The sequence below is a fragment of the Mustelus asterias genome, chromosome 10, assembly GCF_964213995.1.
Source record: "Mustelus asterias chromosome 10, sMusAst1.hap1.1, whole genome shotgun sequence".
In the NCBI taxonomy this organism is placed as follows: Eukaryota; Metazoa; Chordata; class Chondrichthyes; order Carcharhiniformes; family Triakidae; genus Mustelus; species Mustelus asterias.
Genome location: NC_135810.1, coordinates 85,172,177 through 85,198,173, shown reverse-complemented (window position 1 = coordinate 85,198,173; position 25,997 = coordinate 85,172,177). Strand labels below are relative to the sequence as shown.

Below are 25,997 nucleotides of genomic sequence, written 5' to 3'. Positions count from 1 at the left end.
GGATGATGGTTCGATCTTCTCTTGTTGACAATGGGTCAGTGTGTGGTTTGTCATTTTTCAGCCCAAGCATTGTCCAGGTCTTGCTGCATTTAGACAAGGACTGCTTCAGTATCTGAGAAGTTGCAAATGATACTGAACATTGTTCATTCATCAGCAAACATCCCTTATGTTCTTCTAACCTCATGATGGAAGGAAGGTGATCGATGAAGCAACTGAAGATAATTTTGGGCTGAGGACACTATCCTGAGGAACACCTGGTGTGCTAGTACAGGAAGCCGTTAGAAACAATAATGTCCTGGATGTGAGCTGATTAACCTCCAACCACCACAACCATCTTTTTTCATGCTAGGTATGACTCCAACCAGCAGAGAAATTTTCTTGATTCCCATTGACTCCAGTTTTGCTCAGGTTTCTTGATGCCATACTCAGTCAAATGCTGCTTTGATGTCAAGGGCATTCACTCTCACCTCACCTCTGGCATTCAGCTCTTTTGTCCATGTTTGAACCAAGGTTGGAATGAAGTCAGGGGCTGAGTGACCCTGGCAATACACAAACTGAGCATCTGTGAGCAGATTATTGCTAAGAGCTGCTGATGACACCTTCCATCACTTTGCTGATGATCGAGAGTACACTGACGGGGTGGTAATTGGCTGGGTTGGATTTGTCCTGTTTCTTGTATAAAGGACATACCTGAACAATTTTCCTCATTGCTGGGTGGATGCCAGTGTTGCAGCTGTACTGGAACAGCTTGGCTAGGGATGCGACAAGTTCCAGAGCACAAACCTACAACACTACTTCTGAAATATTGTCAGGGCCCATTGCCTTTGCAGTATCCAGTGCCTTCAGCTGTTTCTTGATATAACGTGGAGTGAATCGAATTGGCTGAAGACCGACATCTGTGCTGATGGGGACCTCTGGAGGAGGGAGAGATGGATCATCTACTCAGCACTTCTGCTTGAAGATTGTAGCGAATACTCAGCCTCATCTTCTGCACAGATGTGCTGGGCTATTCCAAACTATTCTGGCATTGGGTCATGGCTGAGTGGTCAGCCGCAGAATTGGACACAAAGTTTCTCTCTGACTTTGAATTGTTCACCTTTAAAAAGCATCTCTTGAACCAAGTTCGGCTTTCCTCTCCTAATTTCTCCCTTTCAACCCATAGATTATCCCCATTTACGAAATATCTTGTGAGTTGTTTGCATTAAAATTAGATCAGTGCATATTGTTGGACTGCTGTCTCAGTACGAGAGATTAAATTTAACTCTTTGAATACTTGAAAGCTTAAATCAGAAATTTGTGTTTGTATTGGCAACATGTGTCACTAACCAAGTTCCAGAGAATTCATATACTGAAAAATTATCAAGATGATGCTAAAAATGAATTTGAAAAAAAGTTGAATTACAAAACATAAATTAACTTCTGTATGTAAAAATTAAATTTACCATTCCATAAGACCATAAAAGATAGGAGCAGAATTAGGCCACTCGGCCCATCGAGTCTGCTCCGCCATTCAATCATGGGATCTTTAAGGGGGAGGGGGACCAGCCCCAAGTCGTGGTTCACATAGGCACCCAAGACATAGGTAGGAAAAGGGATGGGGATGTAAGGCAGAAATTCAGGGAGTTAGGATGGAAGCTTAGGGCTAGAACAAACAGTTATCTCTGGTTTGTTACCCGTGCCACGTGATAGTGAGGAGAGGAATAGGGAGAGAGAGCAGTTGAACACGTGGCTTCAGGGATGGTGCAGGAGGGGGGGATTCAGATACCTGGACAATTGGGGCTCATTCTGGGGATGTTAGGACCTCTACAAAAGGGATGGTCTACACCTGAACCAGAGGGGTACCAATATCCTGGGGGGGAAATTCTCTTCGGGAGGGTTTAAACTAATTCAGCAGGGGGTTGGGAACCTGAATTGTAGCTCCAGTGTACAGGAGGTTGAGAGTAGTGAGGTCATGGATAAGGTTTCAAGGTCGCAGGAGTGTACTGGTAGGCAGGAAGGTGGTTTGAAGTGTGTATACTTCAACGCCAGGAGCATCTGGAATAAGGTGGGTGAACTTGCAGCATGGGTTGGTACCTGGGACTTCGATGTTGTGGCCATCTCAGAGACATGGATAGAGCAGGGACAGGAATGACTGTTGCAGGTTCCGGGGTTTAGATGTTTCAGTAAGAGCAGGGCAGGTGGTAAAAGAGGGGGAGGTGTGGCATTGTTAGTCAAGGACAGTATTACGGTGGCAGAAAGGATGTTTGATGAGGACTCGTCTACTGAGGTAGTATGGGCTGAGGTTAGAAACAGGAAAGGAGAGGTCACCCTGTTGGGAGTTTTCTATAGGTCTCCAAAAAGTTCCAGAGATGTAGAGGAAAGGATTGCAAGGATGATTCTGGATAGGAGCAAAAGAAAGAGGGTAGTTGTTAGGGGGGACTTTAACTTTACAAATATTGACTGGAAAAGCTATAGTTCGAGTACTTTAGAGGGGTCAGTTTTTGTCCAGTGTGTGCAGGAGGGTTTCCTGACACAGTATGTAGATAGGCCAACAAGAGGCGAGGCCACATTGGATTTGGTACTGGGTAATGAATCAGACCAGGTGTTAGATTTGGAGGTAGGTGAGCACTTTGGTGATAGTGACCACAATTCGGTTACGTTTACTTTAGTGATGGAAAGGGATAGGTATATACCAAAGGGCAAGAATTATAGCTGGGGGAAAGGAAATTATGATGAGATTAGGCGAGATTTAGGATGCATAGGTTGGGGAAGGAAACTGCAGAGGATGGGCACAATTGAAATGTGGAGCTTGTTCAAGGAACAGCTACTGCGTGTGTACCTGTCAGGCAGGGAGGAAGTGGTCGAGCGAGGGAACCATGGTTTACTAAAGAAGTTGAATCTCGTGAAGAGGAAGGAGACGACTTATGTAAAGATGAGACGTGAAGGCTGAGTTAGGGCGCTTGAGAGTTACAAGTTAGCCAGGAAAGACCTTAAGAGAGAGTTAAGAGGAGCCAGGAGGGGACATGAGAAGTCTTTGGCAGGTAGGATCAAGGAAAACCCTAAAGCTTTCTACAGGTATGTCAGGAATAAAAGAATGACTAGGGTAAGATTAGGGCCAGTCAAGGACAGTAGTGGGAAGTTGTGCGTGGAGTCTGAAGAGATAGGAGAGGCGCTAAATAAATATTTTTCGTCAGTATTCACGTAAGAAAAAGACAAATCTTGTCGAGGAGAATACTGAGATACAGGCTATTGGACTAGACGGGATTGAGGTTAATAAGGAGGAGGTGTTATCAATTCTGGAAAGTGTGAAAATAGATAAGTCCCCTGGGCCGGATGGGATTTATCCGAGGATTCTCTGGGAGGCTAGGGAGGAGATTGCAGAGCCTTTGGCTTTGATCTTTATGTCGTCATTGTCTACAGGAATAGTGCCAGAAGACTGGAGGATAGCGAATGTTGTCCCCTTGTTCAAGAAGGGGAGTAGAGACAACCCTGGTAATTATAGACCAGTGAGCCTTACTTCTGTCGTGAGCAAAGTTTTGGAAAGGATTATAAGAGATAGGATTTATAATCATCTAGAAAGGAATAATTTGATTAGGGATAGTCAACACGGTTTTGTGAAGGGTAGGTCATGCCTCACAAACCTTTTTGAGTTCTTTGAGAAGGTGACCAAAGAGGTGGATGAGGGAAAAGCAGTTGATGTGATGTATATGGATTTCAGTAAAGCGTTTGATAAGGTTCCCCAGGGTAAGCTATTGCAGAAAATATGGACGCATGGGATTGAGGGTGATTTAGCGGTTTGGATCAGGAATTGGCTAGCTGTAAGAAAACAGAGGGTGGTGGTTGATGGGAAACGTTCATCCTGGAGTTCAGTTACTAGTGGTGTAACGCAAGGATCTGTTTTGGGGCCACTGCTGATTGTCATTTTTATAAATGACCTGGATGAGGGCGTGGAAGGATGGGTTAGTAAATTTGCAGATGACACTAAAGTCGGTGGAGTTGTGGACAGTGCTGAAGGTTGTTGCAGGTTACAGAGGGACATAGATAAGCTGCAGGGCTGGGCTGAGAGGTGGCAAATGGAGTTTAATGCGGAAAAGTGTGAGGTGATTCACTTTGGAAGGAGTAACAGGATTACAGAGTACTGGGCTAATGGTAAGATACTTGGTAGTGTGGATGAGCAGAGAGATCTCGGTGTCCATGTGCATAGATCCCTGAAAGTTGGCACCCAGGTTGATAGGGTTGTTAAGGCGGCGTACGGTGTGTTAGCTTTTATTGGTAGAGGGACTGAGTTTCGGAGCCAGGAGATCATGTTGCAGCTGTACAAAGCTCTGGTGCGGCCGCACTTGGAGTATTGTGTACAGTTCTGGTCGCCGCAATATAGGAAGGATGTGGAAGCATTGGAAAGGGTGCAGAGGAGATTTACCAGGATGTTGCCTGGTACGGTGGGAAGGTCTTATGAGGAAAGGCTGAGGGACTTGAGGTTGTTTTCGTTGGAGAGAAGGTGGTTAAGAGATTACTTAATAGAGGCATACAGGACGATCAGAGGATTAGATAGAGTGGATTGTGAGAGTCTTTTTCCTCAGATAGGGATAACTAGCACGAGGGGACATAGCTTTAAATTGAGGGGTGATAGATATAGGACAGATGTCAGAGGTAGGTTCTTTACTCAGAGAGTAGTAAGGGCGTGGAATGCACTGCCTGCAGTAGTAGTGGACTCGCCAACATTAAGGGCATTTAAATGGTCATTGGATAAACATATGGATGATATTGGAATAGTGTAGGTTAGAGGGGCCTTAGATTGGTTTCACAGGTCGGCGCAACATCAAGGGCCGAAGGGCCTGTACTGCGCTGTAATGTTCTGTGGCTGATATCTTTCTTATCCCCATAACCCCTGATCCCCTTATTAATCAAGAACCTATCTCACAGCTTTAAAGCAGAGTATACATGTAGAAATTCATATCAGTCCAGTTTCACTGCTATAGCAGTAGTGACAGGGAAATCATCAGCCCAGTATAATATTTCAGAATGAACGAATTTTTTAAAATAATTTTGTTTATAATGACCATAACCACCGAAAGAAGCTGGCTAGTTATGATGTAGGAATGATTTCCCATTCCTGATTCATTGTAGTTACTGTCAATACATGGGTCAATCACTGCAATATTTGTAAAGTGTAAATATACACATTAGTACTTGGTTTCCAAAACATTAGCTTTTATTTTTGCATTCTCTTGACCACCACCCCCACCTCCCCCCCACTCCCCCGCCAATTTGATTATTTTCCTTTTCTTTGATTCATTCCCATTGCTTTGTTCTCTTACTATTGTTTCTCATTTCTTCTTTTACTTCTTGGGTTGTTTCTTATTTAATGTTCATGTTTTTCAGTATCCTTTTCTCTCTCGCTTTCCTACCAGGCTATCAGCTTGTAGACTGAGATGCAGCTCATCTATCATGCTCACTCAAAATATGTCACCGAAGATTATGAAGGTGTGAAATATTTGACCAAAAATGATGCAACTTACAAGCAGAGTTAAATCCATCCATTTCGACGGTATCCTCACTTTTTGTTTTCTTGGTTACAATCCAATGCTTCCATGCGTTTATACCATAAATGTAACTTAATGTAAAACCAATCTCAGGAGTGACAAGGCTACCATCTTGAGAATGACTGTCAGAAAGTGCCTTCTGCTTTGCACCCTATGAAAGTAGAACTTATCAGTGACATTACAGAAAATAATTTGGTGCTTCAGGGCAAGAGTCATCACACACAGAATACTGATCTAATAAATGTCTGAGTTAGCTCTACCCAGTAAATGCACAAATGACAGTTTACAAAGTATAGATCACGCCACAAAAATCTGCAATTTGTTAATTAATGTGAAAGTAACATCATTCCGCCTTCTTAACAGTGTAGGATATTTGACACAATAAAATAATGAGGCAAAGACGATGCAGAGACAAAGAAAATCTGGATATATTGATAGTAATACATATAGCTAACTGGGGCAAAGTTTCCTTGAACTAGATAGTGAAGCTTATATATAGAAAATTAAAATTGCACTTTTAACTATAATGTTAAAAAGATTGTGAAGTTAAACTTTCATGTTAAATTATAAAACATGAAAAACTTTTGACTAGTTTGAAGAAAATATCCCCCATACCTTTCGTCTAGATTGTGGTCTAGGCTGCTCTTCATATTCTTCTCCAAATACTGGAGGTAACAGATATTCACTCTCAGTATCCAACTCTTCTGCAGCTGTTAAAATACAAATCCCTCTGAGTGTACATAATGGATGATCTTACCAGAAAAAATACTATAGACATCACCAATCCTATGGCACAGAAATCATTTGGACACATGCCCTTCATGAATTTTGCCCCACTGCTGTTTTAGCCAGATGGTTGTCTCTATATTTATATTTTAATATCCAGAAATCAAATGAGTTTCCAAGCATGTCAGTAATTAAGCATCTTTAACCGTTAATGAAAAAGTGCGAGGATCCAGATGAACATTTCTCTTATTTTCTTGGGCTTGAATTTCATGCTCTCTTGCCAGTGGGGTTTCAGACAGGGAAGGGGCAGAGTATCATGGTGAAGAATGACATTCCCTCTATGTTCCCACTTGCCCCTATCTCACAGCAATCCTACACTGGAGTGAACAAGCCCTTGGATGGGCCATTCACCCTTGGCCCCAATTGAGACTTCAAGTTGTCAATTATCAGAAGTCTCCTTCCGACTTTGGGAACCATCCTCCATGACCTCCCATTCCAAAGTCCAATTGGCTGCTGGACTACTCTCCCCACCCAGCCTCTCCTCTGAAACCGCAACTGCCCACTCCCCAACCAACCAGGCCTTCCCTTGCCCTTACCTTGCTGTCTGGTCTTGGAAATTAGGCTCTGGAAGGTTGAGGCACTTCCATTTTTGACCACTACAGCTCCTGTTGCTGCAGAGGCGAGAGAGCTGCCGGCCAAACAGAATAATTGGCAGTGCTCCAAGTTGAAACCTCTGCCCAACTGAGGGGTGGAAGCCCTGCCTGCAGCCAATTAATGTTCATTCGAGCATAAAATGGCTGCAGGGCAGTCAGAGTTGGAGGGGACTCTTCGGATGGCTGGAAGGGAAACCCTGCCATCAGAAATATTCAGATCTCAGCTTCACTCAGACAGCAAGTGGAGATTTCATAAGAAGTTAATTGGCTACTCTAACAGACTTCGCAATCATTTGTTACTTGACAGAATGCATTGAAACAAATTATTTGGTGCAGTATGTTCCTTCACTGTTGCTGGATCAAAATCCTGGAACTCCCTCCCCGACAGGACTGTGGGTGTACCTATGCCACATGAACTGCAGCATGGGGCAGCACGGTGGCACAGTGGTTAGCAGTGCTGGTTAGCAGTGCTGCCTCACAGCGCCAGGGACCCAGGTTTGATTCCCGGCTTGGGTCACTGTCTGTGTGAAGTTTGCACATTCTCCCTGTGTCAGCGTGGGTTTATTCCTGGTGCTCCAGTTTCCTCCCGCAGTCCAAAGATGTGCAAATTAGATGAACTGGCCATGCTAAATTCTCCCTCAGTGTACCCGAACAGGTGCTGGAGTATGGCGACTAGGGGATTTTTACAGTATCTTCATTACAGTGTGAATGTAAGCCTACTTGTGACTAGTAAATAAACTTTACTTTATTCAAGAAAACAGCTCACCACCTTCTCAAAGGCAATTAGGGATCAGCAATAAATGCTGGCCCAGTCGGCAACACCCACATCCCTTGAATGAATAAGTCTACGCTGTTAAGTTACTATTTTACTCACTCTGTTCGAATAGATTCTTTTAATAGCAGAGAAATCCACATTAGTTCTATTTGAAGAATCTGTTCTGACACACATTAATTTGTTTTATAATCATCTTAAATTTCTGCCTTCCCAATACCATTTCTGGTACCGGAAAGGAAAAATAAATCACCATTTAATTTGTCAATCATTAACCCTTCATAATATTGAAGGACATCATCAGGTCTACTATAAAAAGCTCAACTTCTCAAGTTGCTCTCCATGACTAAAAAACTCTACACCAATGATTCTGTTCCATGCCGTGTATTTCACATGCTTCTAAATATTTCAGTATTCAATTCTGTATAGATTACTGACATTCCAGCCTAATGCACGACTTGTACAAGTTCAACAGTACTTTTGCAATCTAAAATCACTATTCCTAAAGCTAAAGACCTTGGTTTGTCCATTTATGTTCCCTCTCTACTTAACCAACTACCTTTAATACCCAGTGTTGTATGCAAACCTGTACCTCCTCTACTCTGCACAATGTACAATTTTAATATTAAGGCATTTCTTTTCATTCTAATTTCCAAAATGCATTCCTTTTACATTTTTCTGCGTTGATCTGACAGAAGAATTCATGAATGCCTTCTAGTTTGGATTATCATTCTTACTTTTTTAACCTAATCAATCTGGTTGAGCAGATAGAAACTTGCAGCATTCATAATTGCACCTCAAATCATTTGCTTGCAACACAAATGAAATTTAGGAGAAAATAATCTTACCTATTTAAATAAAGGCATGTTTGAAAATAAAGTATTTATAATTAGTGCATCTTTTCTTAATTAAGGAACCTACTTCTTGGAAAATCAATCTCCAAGTCCAGTGCAAGTTCGTACTGATTACTCGGCATATTGGATTGCTCTTCCAAATCATCTTTAATGGTCCCAAAAACATCCAAGAAACTTTCACCATTCTCATCGTTGTCAATACCTAAGAACAGATTTTCACAATAATTCAACATAGATGCTGCAGTTTATTAAGACTAAATTATACACTTCTATGTGCTTTTGAACCATTTTCAGGTGACATAGTAAGCATACCAGGTTTCTTGAAATTTTCTTTTCTTTTATATACAGATGGAATGCTGTTGCGAAATTCAAGTCAAAATTTTCCACAATGAAACCCAGTCAAATGGTTCAGAAGAAGGAAAATGTAGTGCAACAAGAAAAAGAATTGGGTCAGACAATGCTCGTTTTCTTAACTTCCTTGTTGGATGTACACTAAAAGCAAGTGAAAGGTTAGGTGGGAAACTTGTTCTCAAGTTTCTGATAATCAACTCCTCAACAAGATGCTAGGAAGAAACTGGAAAACAGGGACTAGAAATTAGAATGCATCCAGCAGATGGCATACAGTGTACAGCCCTTGCCTTCAAATGAGCATTACCAAGCAGTTCGCTGACTCGGATAATTGGGTTGGTGTGACACCAGTAGTGACTCTCAAGCAAGTCTTCAAAGGGGATTGAGAAAAGGGATGACCAGGAGGGTAGTGACAGTAATGGAGGCTGTTTCATGGCTGGGATCAAGAGAGAAGTAGTGGCCTGTTCCTTCTGGGCTCACATTCAGCCAAGTACATTTTAAATCCATGCCTTGCTAGTTGTGGCCTGCAGAAGTGCTTTTAACCACAGTCTGTTGACCATATGTGGACCTGGCTTTCCCTGAACTCAGCAGTTTGACGCTGTATGCTTTTGGGGTTAATCCAATATCAAAACTGATTTGACATGTTCCTGGCAATTTGATCACATAGTACTCGATCTTGTGACGGATGCTCACTGTTTGTAAATGCTATTGCAGCTACTCGAGTTGAGCGTCTCAGTTTTACAAAGCCCAAAAGAATTCATAAAAACGAGCACAATGACATTTTACTATATTGACTGCAATGAGACACACCAAATAGATATCACTGATTCAACAAAAACATTGTATTAACAGCTAACTACAGTTTTTCTACAATACACAAATTATAAAAATAATAAAAACTAAACCTATTTCAGCCACTGACTCTCACACTGCTAAATGACAGCTTCAGTGAGGGAAAGCACAGTTCTCAGGGAGAAGTACAAAAGCTGCCCAACTCCCAGAACAAAACACATTGTACAACAGCGCACACTGCAGGCCATCATGAACTCTCTCTATAGTTGCTCAATTTCTCTTTCCCTCTCCACAGATTTTTGGGATTCCAGGTAATTTTTGCTGTCCACAATGTTGTCATCTTCACAACCAGCATCAAAGCTTTGCATTTTGAACAGTGGGAAGACCATAGGACCCAGATAAGTTTGACTGATTGCAAGTCATAAAAACCAGGCTACTGTATCGCTACAACCTGTATTTCAAGTACCATTTGCCTCCTCATAATAGAGCAACATGCATTAAAAATGGCAGGAAAAGATTGTTGCTCTGATTTCTCTCTATTTTAGATTTGCAGTTGGATGAGAAGCACTGCTAGTAACAGGATTTCCTTAACAGAGGTTATAAATTTTCGCAACATGGAAACATAGAAATTTTTTAAACAAAAAAGGGCACAATGTAATCCAATTCATTTTCATGGATTTCAGATATTTCTTTAAACGTTCTCATTGTACCTGATTCTTTCGCAAACATTTTCTATAATCAACTTTGAAATCAGGGAACCTACAAAGTTGCTTGTTTCCTTCAATACTCAACCTTCAATGTGGTTCACAAAACTGCAGGAAAACATACCTATAACAACATTCTTTAAGTCTGTAACATTATCATTTGCAACTTGGTTCCTTTGGAAGACATAGTTAACCATTAGAGCACTTTGAAACGTGCAATTGCTTGTTCAGGTATAACAAAGTACCAGGTGTGTTGGAATGATGGGGGATTGCCAGATTTAAATTCAATATCAACTGGTTGTGGCACTATATAGAGTGACGCCAGCATTCCTAGGCTGATGCCTAACCAGTGACTTGTATTTGCTCATCATAACCTCACTGCTTTTGCACTCATGCCTCTATTTATAAAGTCATTTTTAAAAAAACATCCTATCAACTGCTCCTGTCAATTTCAATGTGTTCATGTGAAACCTCCAGGTTCCTGCACCTTCTTTAAAATTGTACCATTTATATTGCCTTGAGTTCCCTCAACATAGTTATTTTTATTCTTAGCTTTGACAACATTATTGAATTTAATGATCATGGGATCCCAAGCGTTAATTAATCTCCAAGCCAGGGTGCATCAATAAAGTCACCATCTCTTTTTGTAGGTCTATATTTGCAAATAAATGCCATCCTCTGCGGTTAGGCATTTTAACCAAAATGTCAGAAGTATCAATATTCATGCAAACCACACAACTCCAATGCTTCATTCTTAATGGTTAAAATTGAGAGCAAGTAGAGAGTACGCAAGAGATAAATGGGACTCGATTTTATATTATTTGAGGAGGTAGTGGCATAGGGGTATTATCACTGGAGCCTGGGTAATTCTCCGAGTACCTGGGTTCAAATCCCACCTTGGCAGATGATGAAATTGGAGTTGAATAAAAGTCTGGAATTTAAAAAAGTCAATGATGAGCATGAAACCATTGTCAATTGTTATAAAAACCCATCTTGTTCACTTATGTCCTTTAGGGAAGGCAATCTGCTGTCCTTACCTGGTCTGGCCTATATATGATTCCAGATCCATAACAATGTGGTAGATTCTTAAACGTCCCCCTAGGGGAATTAGGGATTGGCAATAAATATTGGCCCAGCCAGTGACTCCCACATCTCATGAAAGATTAAAAAATACACAGAAGGATCAACATGGAAGAAAGAAAACTAATGTTGGGAATTGTACAAACAATGGTTAGGCTACAGCTGGAGTAGCATTTTGCAGTTCTGGGGCTACATTACATAACACAACAAGAATGCCCAGGATGTAAAGCTGCAAACCCAGTAATGCAATTTAAACTGCTGTTCCAATTTTATTCCAAGTATCCAGAACCACCTATGGAAACACTAATTATACACTGCATCCTTTCCCATTTCCTTCGCCCTTTCAAACAAGTATTAAATCTTACCACAGAATTCCATAGATACAGGATTCCTTTCTGCTTCAGCTATTATCTCTGCCATAGCAAGTATGTCAGCTTCAATTGGATTTGAAGGGACCTTCCTTTTTAGATCTTCTATTGTTTCAACTATCTTCTCGGCATCCCCTAGAGTAGTAGGCAGAAACACTGGAACAGGTACCTGCTCCAGACATATTTCATTAATTGTTGCATATCTTGTGACAAATATGCTATCAATATGAAAGGGGAAACTGGCAAAAAATTAGGAAATTTAGGTTGGGGGGGTGGGGGGCAGGCTGCAAGAGAAAAATGAAACAAATGGTTCCATTTATCCATTTCATTTACTCAAACTGTGCTTCCAATTCATTTTTTAAACTACCCATAGGACTTATCTTCCAATTTATTAAGTACATGTTTGAAGACTAAACTTACCGGAATAGGCATAGAGACAGGTACTGGATAGTTGTTACAATACATGTGCATAGGTATTGGTATATAGACTGGCACAGGGATAGGCACAGGAACTAACTGAGTGTTCCAATCCTCCTCTGAAATAAGCAAATAAGAAATATATACAAATCTTCATGTCAGACATATAGTTAAAAATACACTTCAGAAAGAGAGACGTGTGAAGAAAATGAATAACAAAACAGAGAATGGGAAGAAAGAGGCAATATTGTGAGTCTTCAACTAATTTTCAAAGTAAAAAGAAAGGAATTGTCTTTATTGCTTACAATTTGTTTGGACTGTCTTTGCATTTTGACATCAAGACCTTAGCTTCTGCCAAAACCTAGTTTGAAGTTGAAGATTTATCTTGACCTGAAGCCATACAAACTGAATCTGGATTGTATAATCTGTAAGAAGTCTCACAACACCAGGTTAAAGTCCAACAGGTTTATTTGGTAGCAAATACCATAAGCTTTCGGAGCGCTGCTCCTTCGTCAGATGGAGTGGAAATGTGCTCTCAAACAGTGCACAGAGACACAAAATCAAGTTACGGAATACTGATTAGAATGCGAATCCCTAAAGCCAGCCAGGTCTTAAAGGTACAGACAATGTGGGTGGAGGGAGCATTAAACACAGGTTAAAGAGATGTGAATTGTCCCCAGACAGAACAGCTAGTGAGATTCTGCAAGCCCAGGAGGCAAGCTGTGGGGGTTACTGATAATGTGACATAAATCCAACATCCCGGTTTAGGCTGCCCTCATGTGTGCGGAACTTGGCTATCAGTTTCTGCTCAGCGACGCTGCACTGTCGTGTGTCGTGAAGGCCGCCTTGGAGAACGCTTACCTGAAGATCCAAGGCTGAATGCCCGTGACTGCTGAAGTGCTCCCCCGCAGGAAGATAACAGTCTTGCCTGGTGACTGTCGAGCGGTGTTCATTCATCCGTTGTCGTAGCGTCTGCATGGTTTCCCCAATGTACCATGCCATGGGACATCCTTTCCTGCAGCGTACACACCTACTCTTGCAACTCGGCCAACATTGTCTACCTGATACACTGCAGGAAAGGATGTCCCAAGGCATGGTACATTGGGGAAACCATGTAGACACTACGACAACAGATGAATGAACACCGCTCGACAATCACCAGGCAAGACTGTTCTCTTCCTGTGGGGGAGCACTTCAGCAGTCACGGGCATTCAGCCTTGGATCTTCAGGTAAGCGTTCTCCAAGGCGGCCTTCACGACACATGACAGCGCAGAGTCGCTGAGCAGAAACTGATAGCCAAGTTCCGCACACATGAGGACGGCCTAAACCGGGATGTTGGATTTATGTCACATTATCAGTAACCCCCACAGCTTGCCTCCTGGGCTTGCAGAATCTCACTAGCTGTTCTGTCTGGAGACAATACACATCTCTTTAACCTGTGTTTAATGCTCCCTCCACCCACATTGTCTGTACCTTTAAGACCTGGCTGGCTGTAGGGATTTGCATTCTAATCAGTATTCTGTAACTTGATTTTGTGTCTCTGTGCACTGTTTGAGAGCACATTTCCACTCCATCTGACGAAGGAGCAGCGCTCCGAAAGCTTATGGTATTTGCTACCAAATAAACCTGTTGGACTTTAACCTGGTGTTGTGAGACTTCTTACTGTGTTCACCCCAGTCCAACACCGGCATCTCCACATCTTGTATAATCTGAGCATGGGTAATATGTCTAATCTTCCAGAACATATCCGTGTTATCCAGTCAGATGTACCAATGGAATACTTCCCTTCAGCATTTTCAACTTTCTGCTTAAGAAACTTTTCTTCAAATCTTGTTTTTTCACAATTGTCAAATTTCGAAAGATTAAATGATGCAACATTCTTTATTTTCAAAGCAGATAGATGCCTTAATTAATGTAGTAAACATACAAATTGTGCAACTTTTGTTTTGCGTTCTATGAACTTCAGGATATATCTTAAGATGAGTGACAAACACAAAGCATGAAAGGCAGACATTATAATTGGATCTCTTATGAAAGGCTAGTAGGGGATACTTCCAGCTGCTGAATGCATGTTCAGCTATGCGGCAATAGAGTAGATGCTCAGGTGAAGTATTGAGCTTTAAAATGGCAGTGCTAGTGTGACACCATGGTGGCTACTCTGCATACTGCTGTTAAAACACAGTCTTCACAAAATTAGCATCTAATGTGGCTAACACAGAAGTTTGCACGCACACCACATTGGAGGCAAAACAACACTTGTAATGTTGAAAACCCAGCACAACTGAGACAAATTTTGAGGCCTATAAGACTTAATGTCTGCATTCACTTTCTGTTCTCTTTCCATTATCAAGTCTTGTCACATTTGGTCACCTTCTCCATTAAGAAATATCATCTCCAAATTTATAATAGAATCTGCCAAAGTAAATGTGCCCCAATGTAATCACAGTGACAGCACCACCAAACCTCAGCTTTGCATCTCCCAGGTGCTGGATCTGTCCTGCAGAGAAACTCCTATGTTCCATGCAGCTCTACTTCTTTGTTTCTAAACTGTTCCAAGTTTGGTATTTAAACTGTAAATACCAAGACAAAGTAAAGGTAATAATATTTCAACTAGGGACAGGATTACATATTATCTACACCAGATGCACAGTCTGCTCTCTAACCCCATTTCATCTGAAGGCAACAACTGGCGTTTCCATTCCGCACATACCGTGCCTTGTGTATTGAATATACAAATATAAAATTGCCAAGCCATTAAAGTTGATCGAAAATGCATTGTGTCAGTCAGCAGCTGAGCAGGCTTACCTCAATTGGCTGCTCAAAATTGTTATCAAGCGGTAAGAATATCAAAAAATTATAAACAAGGATCTCAAAATCAGGGGGAGACTGCAAAACTTGCTCGAAAGCATCAGTTGAATGCCCAGCCACTCTGAACAATCCGGCTTAATTAACATTGCACTGGGCATTCTGGAAATCACAGAAAAAAAGGTGAAAATTCATACCTGTTTGACAGGATTTTGACTGCATATGAGGTTTACAGTAAGTAGCTTTTGTCTGGGTCAAAGGCTTGCACAATAATGCTTTATTTTTCAGCTCTTTTACGGGTGTTGGTGAAGGTGTTGATGTTTGATTAGATGCCTAAAAATTAACACAAGACAAATTAATGGAAAGATATACTTATGCCTTTCTCTTGAAGTGAGATTGAAACTTGTTAAAGGGGACAATACTTACTGTGACTTTAAAAACTTGAGTCTGAACATTTTGATCTGAAACTGAAAAATGGAACAATATTTTTTTTTGGCAAAGTCATCAGTCATGGGAAACAATTCAGTGAATCATGGGCAAATTTTAGCCATATATCATCTTATATCAACCTTTTCCCAGGTTGGAAGAGTCAATTACTAGGGCGCACAGGTTTAAGGTGCGAGGGGCAAGGTTTAAAGGAGATGTACGAGGCAGATTTTTTTTTTTAAACACGGAGTAGTGGGTGCCTGGAACTCGTTGCTGGGGGAGGTAGTGGAAGCGGATACGGTAGTGACTTTTAAGGGGCATCTTGACAAATACATGAATAGGATGGGAATAGAGGGATATGGTCCCCGGAAGGGTAGGGGGTTTTACTTAAGTCGGGCAGCATGGTCAGTGCAGGCTTGGAGGGCTGAAGGCCTGTTCCTGTGCTGTAATTTTCTTTGTTATACTTGAAATGCAAGCAGAAGATATTTATGCTTTTACATCCAACAACACAAAGTGGATAGCAAAGTCATGGGCTGAATTTTATGGGGTAACATGGTTCCACCCCACATCTGCAGCTGCCCTGCAGTAATTTAACACAGGCAGCAGCATTCATTTCTTTAACGCAAGACTTCGGCTCATTATCTCAGAAGGATGTTCCACCTTAAGAGAGTTACCAGCCAACCGGATGACCAGCAGCTCTGTAGTCCAGCTGAGGTCAGGGGTCATGGCAGGGTGAGTGGGGCTGGATTCTGGAGATGGGGTAGTGCACCCAAACTAGGCTCCTCGTCTTGAGTCACACCAGCCCAAATGCAGCTAAAGCAGCTGGACTTCCCACATGTTGTGGGGCTCATGTGGACACAGGTAAAATACAGACAAAGGTGGGATGAGATTTTAAGTAACCAGTAATTGTCCACTTAACGGCCTCAATAAGGCGGGTGGTTCATCTGAACCACCTACACACTGCCCTCCTCGCAAAATTTTAGATAGGGCAAGCAACTTGTTGGGATTTTAATGTGGCCTGCTCAACTTCAACCCCAATTACAAGATTTGAAAACGGAATTCCAAGTCGAAAAGTACAAAAAAACAAGTAAATGATCAATGGTTAACTGTCAATTTCATCCACAAATTACAGAGTTTGCAGTTATGCAATCCACTTGCAATAATCCAAGTCTGGTGCATTACATTAACCTCACAAGTGACCTGCTCCAACATCAGAAGTCATGTTTGGAATGCACATCTTTCTTGCATGTTTTTCAGCATTTTCTTCAAAAGGTTTACAATAATGCAAAATAATGGGCAACTGCATACAGGAAGGTTTGAATGAAGTATGAGCGGCTGGCAACTATTTTGACACCCATGATGAATTCATTTATAAATAAAATGTATGTAAATTTCCTTGAACATTGGTATTTTTAGTCATTTGGAGTGATTAGAGTAGAACAAATAACAAAGAAAATTACAGCACAGGAACCGACCCTCTGGCACTGCAAGCCTGCACCAACCACGCTGCCCGACTGAACTAAAACCCCCAGTAGCTGGGATTATTTTCCTTAGAGCAGAAAAGATTGAGAAATTTAATAGAGGTGTTGAAAATTATGAGGGATTTCACAGCCAATCAAATAGTACAAGTTTACCAAGATGTATGATCTGAAAAGTATTGCCTAAAAGGGTGGAAGGTGAAGATTTAATAACTTTCAAACGGGAATTATAATTGAAAAAGAAAAATTTGCAGGGCAGCGAGGAAATAATAGAGAAGTATACCTCTTGTGGGCATAATGGACCTCCTTGAGTTGCATGATTCTACAATTTTGTATCACTGTTCAACAAGCATTCATGCAAGCTGCATTGAATGACATGAGCAAGCAGCAATGTCAGAACAATAAACGATACTCATTTTATATCAACAAAATTAGGTAATTATGCACCTTCAAAAAAGTTTTAATATGTTGTAAATATGACTGGATGGGAATATTTAGCTGAGGTGATTCATTTTGGTAGGACTAATTTAAATGTGGATTACAGGGTCAAAGGTAGGGTTCTGAAGACTGTGGAGGAACAGAGAGATCTTGGGGTCCATATCCACCAATCTCTAAAGGTTGCCACTCAAGTGGATAGAGCTGTGAAGAAGGCCGATAGTGTGTTAGCTTTTATTAACAGGGGGTTGGAGTTTAAGAGCCGTGGGGTTATGCTGCAACTGTACAGGACCTTGGTGAGACCACGTTTGGAATATTGTGTGCAGTTCCGGTCACCTCACTATAAGGAAGATGTGGAAGTGCTGGAAAGAGTGCAGAGGAGATTTACCAGGATGCTGCCTGGTTTGGAGGGTAGGTCTTATGAGGAAAGGTTGAGGGAGCTAGGGCTGTTCTCTCTGGAGTGGAGGAGGCTGAGGGGAGACTTAATAGAGGTTTATAAAATGATGAAGGGGATAGATAGAGTGACCGTTCAAAGACTATTTCCTCGGGTGGATGGAGCTATTACAAGGGGGCATAACTATAGGGTTCATGGTGGGAGATATAGGAAGGGTATCAGAGGTAGGTTCTTTACGCAGAGAGTGGTTGGGGTGTGGAATGGACTGCCTGCAGTGATAGTGGAGTCAGACACTTTAGGAACATTTAAGCGGTTATTGGATAGGCACATGGAGCACACCAGGATGATAGGGAGTGGGATAGCTTGATCTTGGTTTCAGATAAAGCTCGGCACAACATCGTGGGCCGAAGGGCCTGTTCTGTGCTGTACTGTTCTATGGGGATGAATTCTTGGTAATATGACTAGTAATATGATTCATAACGTATTAGTGGCTACATGGCAATGACTGACCAATAAAGAACTAAACAGAGGGCAGATTGTATAGAAGTGAGAAAATACCTTTTCCCCATACTCTGTCATTTGACAGTATTCCTGCAATCAGGAATATGGCAAATCTGGACTGCTGACTTCTCAATGGAAGGCCTCAGTTCCGCTTTGTAATCAGCCGGCAAAATATTCAACCACAAATATGAGTAAATCTTTCTGAATGCAGTGCAAAGCTATTTCTTGTGAGCAAGCACCTACCCATATTCAGGTTTTCAGGACCTTTTTGCGTAAACATATTGGGTTCATTTTGCTGACAATAGAACTGCAGAAGGCACTGCTGATTACAAAAATGCTTCATTTCTCCCCGCCACTGAACTGACTCAGTCAGCTCTCTCTGAGTTTTACAGCAGTCACATCTTGCAGCCTAAAAAAGAAAGAAAAATATGAATTACTTCACGAGAAATGCAATTTCTGAAATACAATGCTTCTATAATTTAAGTACGATGGCACAATGGTTAGCACAGCTGCCTCACAGCGCTGGGGACCCAGGTTTGGTTCCCAGCTTGGGTCACTGTCTGTGCGAAGTCTACACATTCTCCCTGTGTCTGCGTGGGTTTCCTCCGGGTGCTATGGTTTCCTCCCACAGTCCGAAAGACGTGCTGGTTAGGTGCATTGCCCATGCTAAATTCTCCCTCAGGTGTACCCAAATGGGTGGCGGAGTGTGGCAACTGGGGAATTTTCACAGTAACTTCATTGCAGTGTTAATGTAAGCCTACTTGTAACAATGAATGAATGAATAAATAAATAGATTAGGTGACACTTAGAATCAGAATCCTACAGTGCTAAAGGAGGCCATTCGGCCCATCGAATCTGTACCAACCATAATCCCATGCAGGCCCAATACCCATAACCCCATGCATTGACCCTAGCTAGTCCCCAGTGACACGAAGGGGCAATTAACATGGCCAATCAACCTAACCCGCACATCTTTGGACTGTGGGAGGAGATGGAGCACCCGGAGGAGACACACGCAGACAAGGAGAGAATGTGCAAACTCCACACAGACAGTGACCCAAGCCAGGAATCGAACCCAGGTCTCTGGCGCTGTGAGGCAGCAATGCTAACCGTGCCACCCAACTTGCTTTCAAACAACTGTGTGCACTGCAATTTAAGTAAACAGCGCTTTCAGATCCAATCTGATTAAACTATTCACTTGAATACACATCCTACTTGTCTAATAGTTTGTCTAGGTTGTACAGCCTATTAACATTTTTCTGTCATGTTAAACATCCATTTAGGTATTTTTACACAATGTAATATTTGTATCAGAAACAAATGCAGAAAATTATGTGACTGGTCACTTCACTGGCAAGCCATTAACAAGGAATTGGATTCATGTTATTGTCCCGTTAACTAATTTTATTAGAGACCCACAATACAAGTTCTTGCTAAAAGCAACCACATTATAGCAGACTGATCGATGTCAATATGCAAAAATTACATTGCTTCATAGAATTTATCCGACTTTCACATTGACACCTATTCATTTATCTGTATGTTTGTGCCAACTTGTGGAACTTTACAGGGAAACACAAGAAAGAAAACTGCAGAGGTTGCGTTTATTTCAAAATTAGTCACTGTTTTTCACTAATCTTGCTGTGCTGCAGAAAATTGCAAATAGAATTGGCACTGTGGCAAACAAATTAAAGAAAATCCTGTCTCAATGTGTTTTTTGTATGAGGGGGGAAATAGTTACCTATTTTTTATTTTCTAACAAAAAGAACATGAATTCTTGAGGACTGGATCACTATCAGAAAGGTCATCAACAGTCTGTAAATTTTACTTCATGTTCTTTATAACGTATACGTGATGACATTTATTCCAGGGAGGCAGATTTGATTCATTTTAAATTAATATTGCACATATAGGCAAGGCATGGGCTAGATTTAAAAGTATTTGCAATCTCTATAACAATTTTGATTGTAAATGCAGAAGACAAAAATAACTACTGAAGAAAATAAACTTCACTGACCTTAAAATACCAGTCTATAAACCTTTTGCAACAATCATCACTACAAAAATCTCTCGCTTTTCCATCAATTTCTTTAGCTGCAGCCCGTTTACACATCTGGGAGCAGTAACTGCAGGTAACACAGCGAAGACCCAAACGTTTTGCGAAGTCTTGCTTATATAGAAGCTTACAGCCTGAAAACAGAGTTGGTTTTAAACAATCTTCCATCCAAATTAGACCAGCCACAATCCAATTAAATGGGGGAATAGCCTCTTCGGGCAAAAGGACTACTCCTGTTCCTATGTTCTGATACAAGTTATAAAAAGTTTTGCCAAACATAAAAATCGTGGGAAACATTCAAAATTATTTTTCCATCACAAATTTCAAATTTAAGCTTCATTTATCAAGTGTAGTGAAACCTACCTTCACTACAGAATGCTTTATTTACTCCAGAGAACTTCACAGTTTCATGTACAGTTTTCTCTTCCTGGCAATATTCACAGTAAGACACGATGCAGTGCAGCTTCTTGTGATCCTCACAGCACATTTTGCTGCAGAACTGAAATACATGATTCTGAAAAAAAGGTAAATTGCTATAATGTAGTTTTTAACTGGCATAACAAACCAATCAAATTAGCTGAGGAGCCAAGGATGAAAGCACTGTTGGCATCCCATTTTTACATCAAGTACTGCCAAATGCGATTCGAGTTCTTGAAATTCTTCCCAAACAAGATTCCTTCATCCAGTCTATATTTGACAATCCTGAGTGGGAATTTTTCCATTTGTCACACCAACCATCTTTGTGACTCTTCCAAACAATATTCCTAATTTTAAAGCTCATTGTACAAGGGATGATCGATGGTAGACACTCAGCATTTTCCAAACATATTTCATCTAGTACCCTTATCAGAGGAGAGTTTAATGTCATAAACCTAAAATTTAACTAGCTTATTCCTGCTCTTTGCAACTTCATCTCCTGGAATCTCTGCCTTCCACTCCCTCCCAACTGTCAAAATCGTTTGGAACCTCTTCTCCAAATATGCTTTGTCATCCCTCAATTCTCTTCCTACTTCACCTTCACAATCTGGTTTCCCCTTACTATGAACCATCTCTGGGTATTACAGCAAAAGTTCACTTTCATGAAGCATTTTTAAATTTGAACGCCGAAAAAGGAAAAACAACTGTACATTGCGACATAATGCTACACAGAACCCATTTGCATCTTGTCATAGCATCTAAGTCAAAATTTATCTTTGTCTTACCTCCCATTCCAACACTTCTGGCTTCGCACTGAATCCAGTCTTGCAGTAGGCACACCTTAGTTGCACCTCATTTGTTACGACCTGACCATTTGTTGTTGTTTGTACACTGTAAGACTAAAACATAATCAAAATAAATTTTAAGTCTACATTTATAACTTCTCCCTATTCTCTCTAAATGCCTATTTGAGAGCCCTTGCCTTTATGCAACCAGAAAACGGTGACCATTGCTTTGATAGTCCAGTTATCTGTCCACTGTTAAACATCCAACCTCTTAATCCAGATGATGGGGGAGTGGGGAAAGAGTTCAAATTGATTGCAGGCTTCAAATGTAAACATTTTGAAATTAAAAAAAACTGGAAAAAAGTCTTGAGCTATGGTTAGGGAAATACACAAGTGGTGTTCTTCAATTACATCTAAAAAAGGTAATACAGATTGGCAACATGCTCAAGTCAGGTATGGCATGATTTTTCTTGATCTTTATCCAACAACATTATACATTTACCACATAGCAAAGAAGATACTGAACAAGCCAACCTTTGCAAGTGATGCACAATCTACTGCTTACAAGTATTAACTATTTCAAATGTATTTGTCAAATAAATGTCATTTATTTCAAACTGGAACTTTTTAAATGTGCAAGAGGAGACCTGAAGCTCAGTACTGCAAAACTGAAAACCTATTCAAAGGCATTGAAATGGTTGCCATGACTCATGTCACATTGTGTCAAATTTTAGTAACAAAAAGAAAACATACAAACCTGAAATTTAGCCACACAGCTAGAGCTGCAGAAATTGTAGAGTTTTCCATCAGGCATTGTGGCTTGATATTGAGGTAAAGCACTTCTTTTACAGAAGTGGCAAGAACCCATACCTAAAACAAAATGAAAAATCTACTGAGATTTTAGCATGCAACATGATGACTTCACGACAAATACTTGAAAGATCAATCATAGCATTAAACTTCAACCAACGTGAGCCCATTTATACCTCAAAATAGCATTAGGCGACAATGTTAGCTAAAACATCAATTCACTGTCAGAAATAGAAGGGTTTGAAAGTTGAAAGCAGTAGATTGGCCAGGGGAAGGTACAACAGTTCAGTTGGCTACAAAGTTTATTTAAAGTTTATTTATTAGTCACAAGTAAGGCTTACATTAACACTGCAATGAAGTTACTGTGAAAATCCCCTAGTCGACACACTCCGGCGCCTGTTCGGGTCAATGTACCTAACCAGCACATCTTTCAGACTGTGGGAGGAAACTGGAGCACCCGGAGAAAACCCACGCAGACACAGGGAGAATGTGCAAACTCCACACAGTGACCCAAGCCGGGAATCGAACCCAGGTCCCTGGCGCTGTGAGGCAGCAGCGCTAACCACCGTGCTGCCCCATAATGACAAACAAGGCAACCTGGTTTACAAAGCATGGTGAGATGCAGCATATCCTGCAAGAAGTGGATTTGAGATAACGGTCAGAAGAGCTGGTGATAAGAGACCAGTACAGCACACAAGCTAAGATTAGAAGAAAAATGGAAAAGTTGGAGATGAGTTCATAGCAAGCAGAGCATGTTATCTGACCAGACCTGGGACCGCAGCTGAACCTAATCCAGATTTCACAAGGGTTGTCCAAACATTTTTTCTAATTGGGCCACTCAGCTGTCTTTCATACAGCATTGAAGAGGATAAACAACTGCAGTACAAAATCCAAACACTAAAATTTAAGGAAAACTTCAGTTATGAAATTTTCAGTTATACGAAATTGATTTTAAAAACTCTACAGAAGGATTGATATTCCTTGAGGCGTGATGACCTTTCAGGCCATGTCACAGAAACAATTTGTTTATGAATCAAAATACATCATGTTTGGCAATACAAGTCCTTTTTTTAAATTAGTCATTTTGAAATAGATAGCAAATTTTAATATTCATATTTTTAAATTATGCACAGTTATCAACATCCTTTAAATGTGTAATTTTAGTGATAGACAGTACGGTTTTGTGAAGGCGAGGTCATGCCTCACTAACTTGATCGGGTTTTTTTGAGGAAGTGACGAAGATGATAGATGAGGGAAAGGCAGTGGATGTTGTATACATGGACTTCACTAAAGCCTTTGACAAGATACCTCATGGTAGACTGGTACGAAAGGTAAAGTCACACAGGATCAGAGGAGAGCTGGCAAGATGGATACAGAACTGGCCTGGCCATAGAAGACAGAGGGTAGCAGTAGAGGGGTGCTTTTCTGTATGGAAGGCTGTGACGAGCGGTGTTCCACAGGGATCAGTTCTGGGACCTTTGTTGTGCATAGTATATATAAATGATTTGGAGGAAAATGTAGCCAGTCTGATTAGTAAGTTCGCAAACAACACAAAAATTGGTGGAGTTGCGGATAATGAAGAGGATTGTCAGAGGATACAACAAGATATAGACCAGTTGGAGACTTGAGCAGAGAAATGGCAGATGGAGTTTAATCCGGACAAACGTGAGATAATGCATTTTGGAAGGACCAATGCATGTAGGAATTATACAGTAAATGGTAGAACCCTTCGGAGTATTGACAGGCAGAGACATCTGGACGTACATTTCCACCAATCACTGAAAGTGGCAACGCAGGTGGATAAGATAGTCAAGAAAGCATACGGCATGCTCGCCTTCATTGGTCAGGACATTGAATATAAAAGTTGGCAGGTCATGCTGTAGTTGTACAGAACCTTAGTCAGGCCTCATTTAGAATATTGTGTACAATTTTGGTCGCCACTCTACCAGACAAATGTAGATGTTTTGGAGGGTATAGAAGAGATTTACCAGGATGTTGCCTGGTGTGGAGGGTATTAGCTATGTGGAGAGTTGTAAAAACTCTGTTCTCACTGGAATGACGGAGGTTGAGGGGTGACCTGATAGAGGTTTGCAAGATTATGAGTGGCATGGACAGAGTGAATAGTCAGATGCTCTTTCCTAGGGTAGAAAAGTTAAATATTAGGGGACATAGGTTTAAGGTGCGTGGGGAAAAGTTTAGAGGAGACGTGCGAGGCAAGCTTTTTGCTTTTTACACAGAGGGTGATGAATGTCTGGAACGCACTGCCAGGGGAGGGGTGGGACCAGGTACGATAGCAGCATTTAAGGGGCAACTAGACGAATACATGAATAGGACGGGAATGGAAGGATATGGACTCTAAGTGCATACGGTTTCAGTTTAGGCAGGCATCATGATCGGCGCAGGCTTGGAGAGCCGAAAGGCCTGTTCCTGTGCTATACTTTTCTTTGTTCTTTGTAACGGTACTGCTGGAGACTTCAACGCCCACTACTGGTCTTTGCTGATATTCAGGAAAATTTCACCCAGCATTTGAGTGGTACTGAATCCCCTACTTGACTTGAGAATATGGCAGAATGCTAGCATGTCAATATATGCCACATGACAGTTCAGATATAGTTACTATTTGCAGCTGACTTTATTGGGTACATTCTTGAAGTAAAACCGTTATGATCTTAGAATGTTCCATAGTCAGAGGGAAGTGACTTGGATATTGCACTGGAGGATGAATCTACTATGGTCAGAAGGAAAAGAATAATTAAAGGAAAAAAGATGGTTGTGGTTGTTGGAGGTCAGTCATCACAGTTCCAGAACATCACTGCAGGAGTTCCTCAGGGTAGTCTCCCAGGCGAAACCATCTTCAGTTGCTTCATCAATGGCACTCCTTCCATCATAAAGGTCAGAAGTGGCGATGATCACTGACAATTGCACAATGTTCAGCACCATTCGCAACTCCTCAGTCCACATCCAAATACAACAAGATCTAACAAAATCCGGGCTTGGACTGACAACTGGCAAGTAACATTCGTGCTACACAACTGCCAGGCAATGACCATCTCCAAGAGAGAACCTAACCATCACACCATGACATTCGCTGGACTCTGGGGTGGTTCTGGCAGATTGGAAAACAACAAATGTGACCCCACTGTTTAAAAAAGTAGGTACAAAAGATAGTAATTATTGGATGGTTAGCTTAATTTCTGTAGTGGGGAAAATGCTTGAATCTGTCATCAAGGAAGAAATAGGGAGACATCTGGAGAGAAATTGTCCCATTGGGCAGACATAGCAAGGATTCATGAAAGACAGTTCATGTTTACCTAATTTACTGGAATTCTTTGAGAACATTACGAGCATGGTGGACAACGGGGAACCGGTGGATGTGGTGTATCTGGATATCCAGAAGGCATTCGACAAGGTGCTGCACAAAAGGCTGCTGCATAATATAAAGGTGCACAGCATCACAGGTAATGCATTAGCATGGATAGAGGATTGGTTAACTAACAGAAAGCAAAGAGTAGGGATAAATGGGTGTTTTTCTGGTTGGTGATCAATGATTAATGGTGTGTCTCAGAGATCAGTGTTGGGACTGCAATTGTTTACAATTTGCATAGGTGATTTGGAGTTGGGGGCTGGGTTAGTGTGGCAAAGTTCGCAAATTAA

General features: G+C 41.2%; 1 protein-coding gene across 2 annotated transcripts in view; it reads right to left on the bottom strand.

The window, feature by feature from the left end:
- Positions 1-25,997, bottom strand: part of zmym2 (zinc finger, MYM-type 2) — a 114,390-nt gene that overhangs the window by 18,481 nt on the left and 69,912 nt on the right. For both annotated transcript variants that reach the window (XM_078222086.1, XM_078222088.1), the window contains 12 exons: positions 22,291-22,403; positions 21,534-21,647; positions 20,695-20,845; positions 20,293-20,465; positions 18,519-18,684; positions 15,468-15,508; positions 15,239-15,374; positions 12,240-12,355; positions 11,817-11,988; positions 8,595-8,729; positions 6,138-6,232; positions 5,499-5,673 (listed from right to left, as the gene is read on the bottom strand). In XM_078222086.1, coding sequence (XP_078078212.1) covers positions 5,499-5,673; positions 6,138-6,232; positions 8,595-8,729; positions 11,817-11,988; positions 12,240-12,355; positions 15,239-15,374; positions 15,468-15,508; positions 18,519-18,684; positions 20,293-20,465; positions 20,695-20,845; positions 21,534-21,647; positions 22,291-22,403 — 1,587 coding nt within the window. The remainder of the gene's footprint in view (positions 1-5,498; positions 5,674-6,137; positions 6,233-8,594; positions 8,730-11,816; positions 11,989-12,239; positions 12,356-15,238; positions 15,375-15,467; positions 15,509-18,518; positions 18,685-20,292; positions 20,466-20,694; positions 20,846-21,533; positions 21,648-22,290; positions 22,404-25,997) is intronic.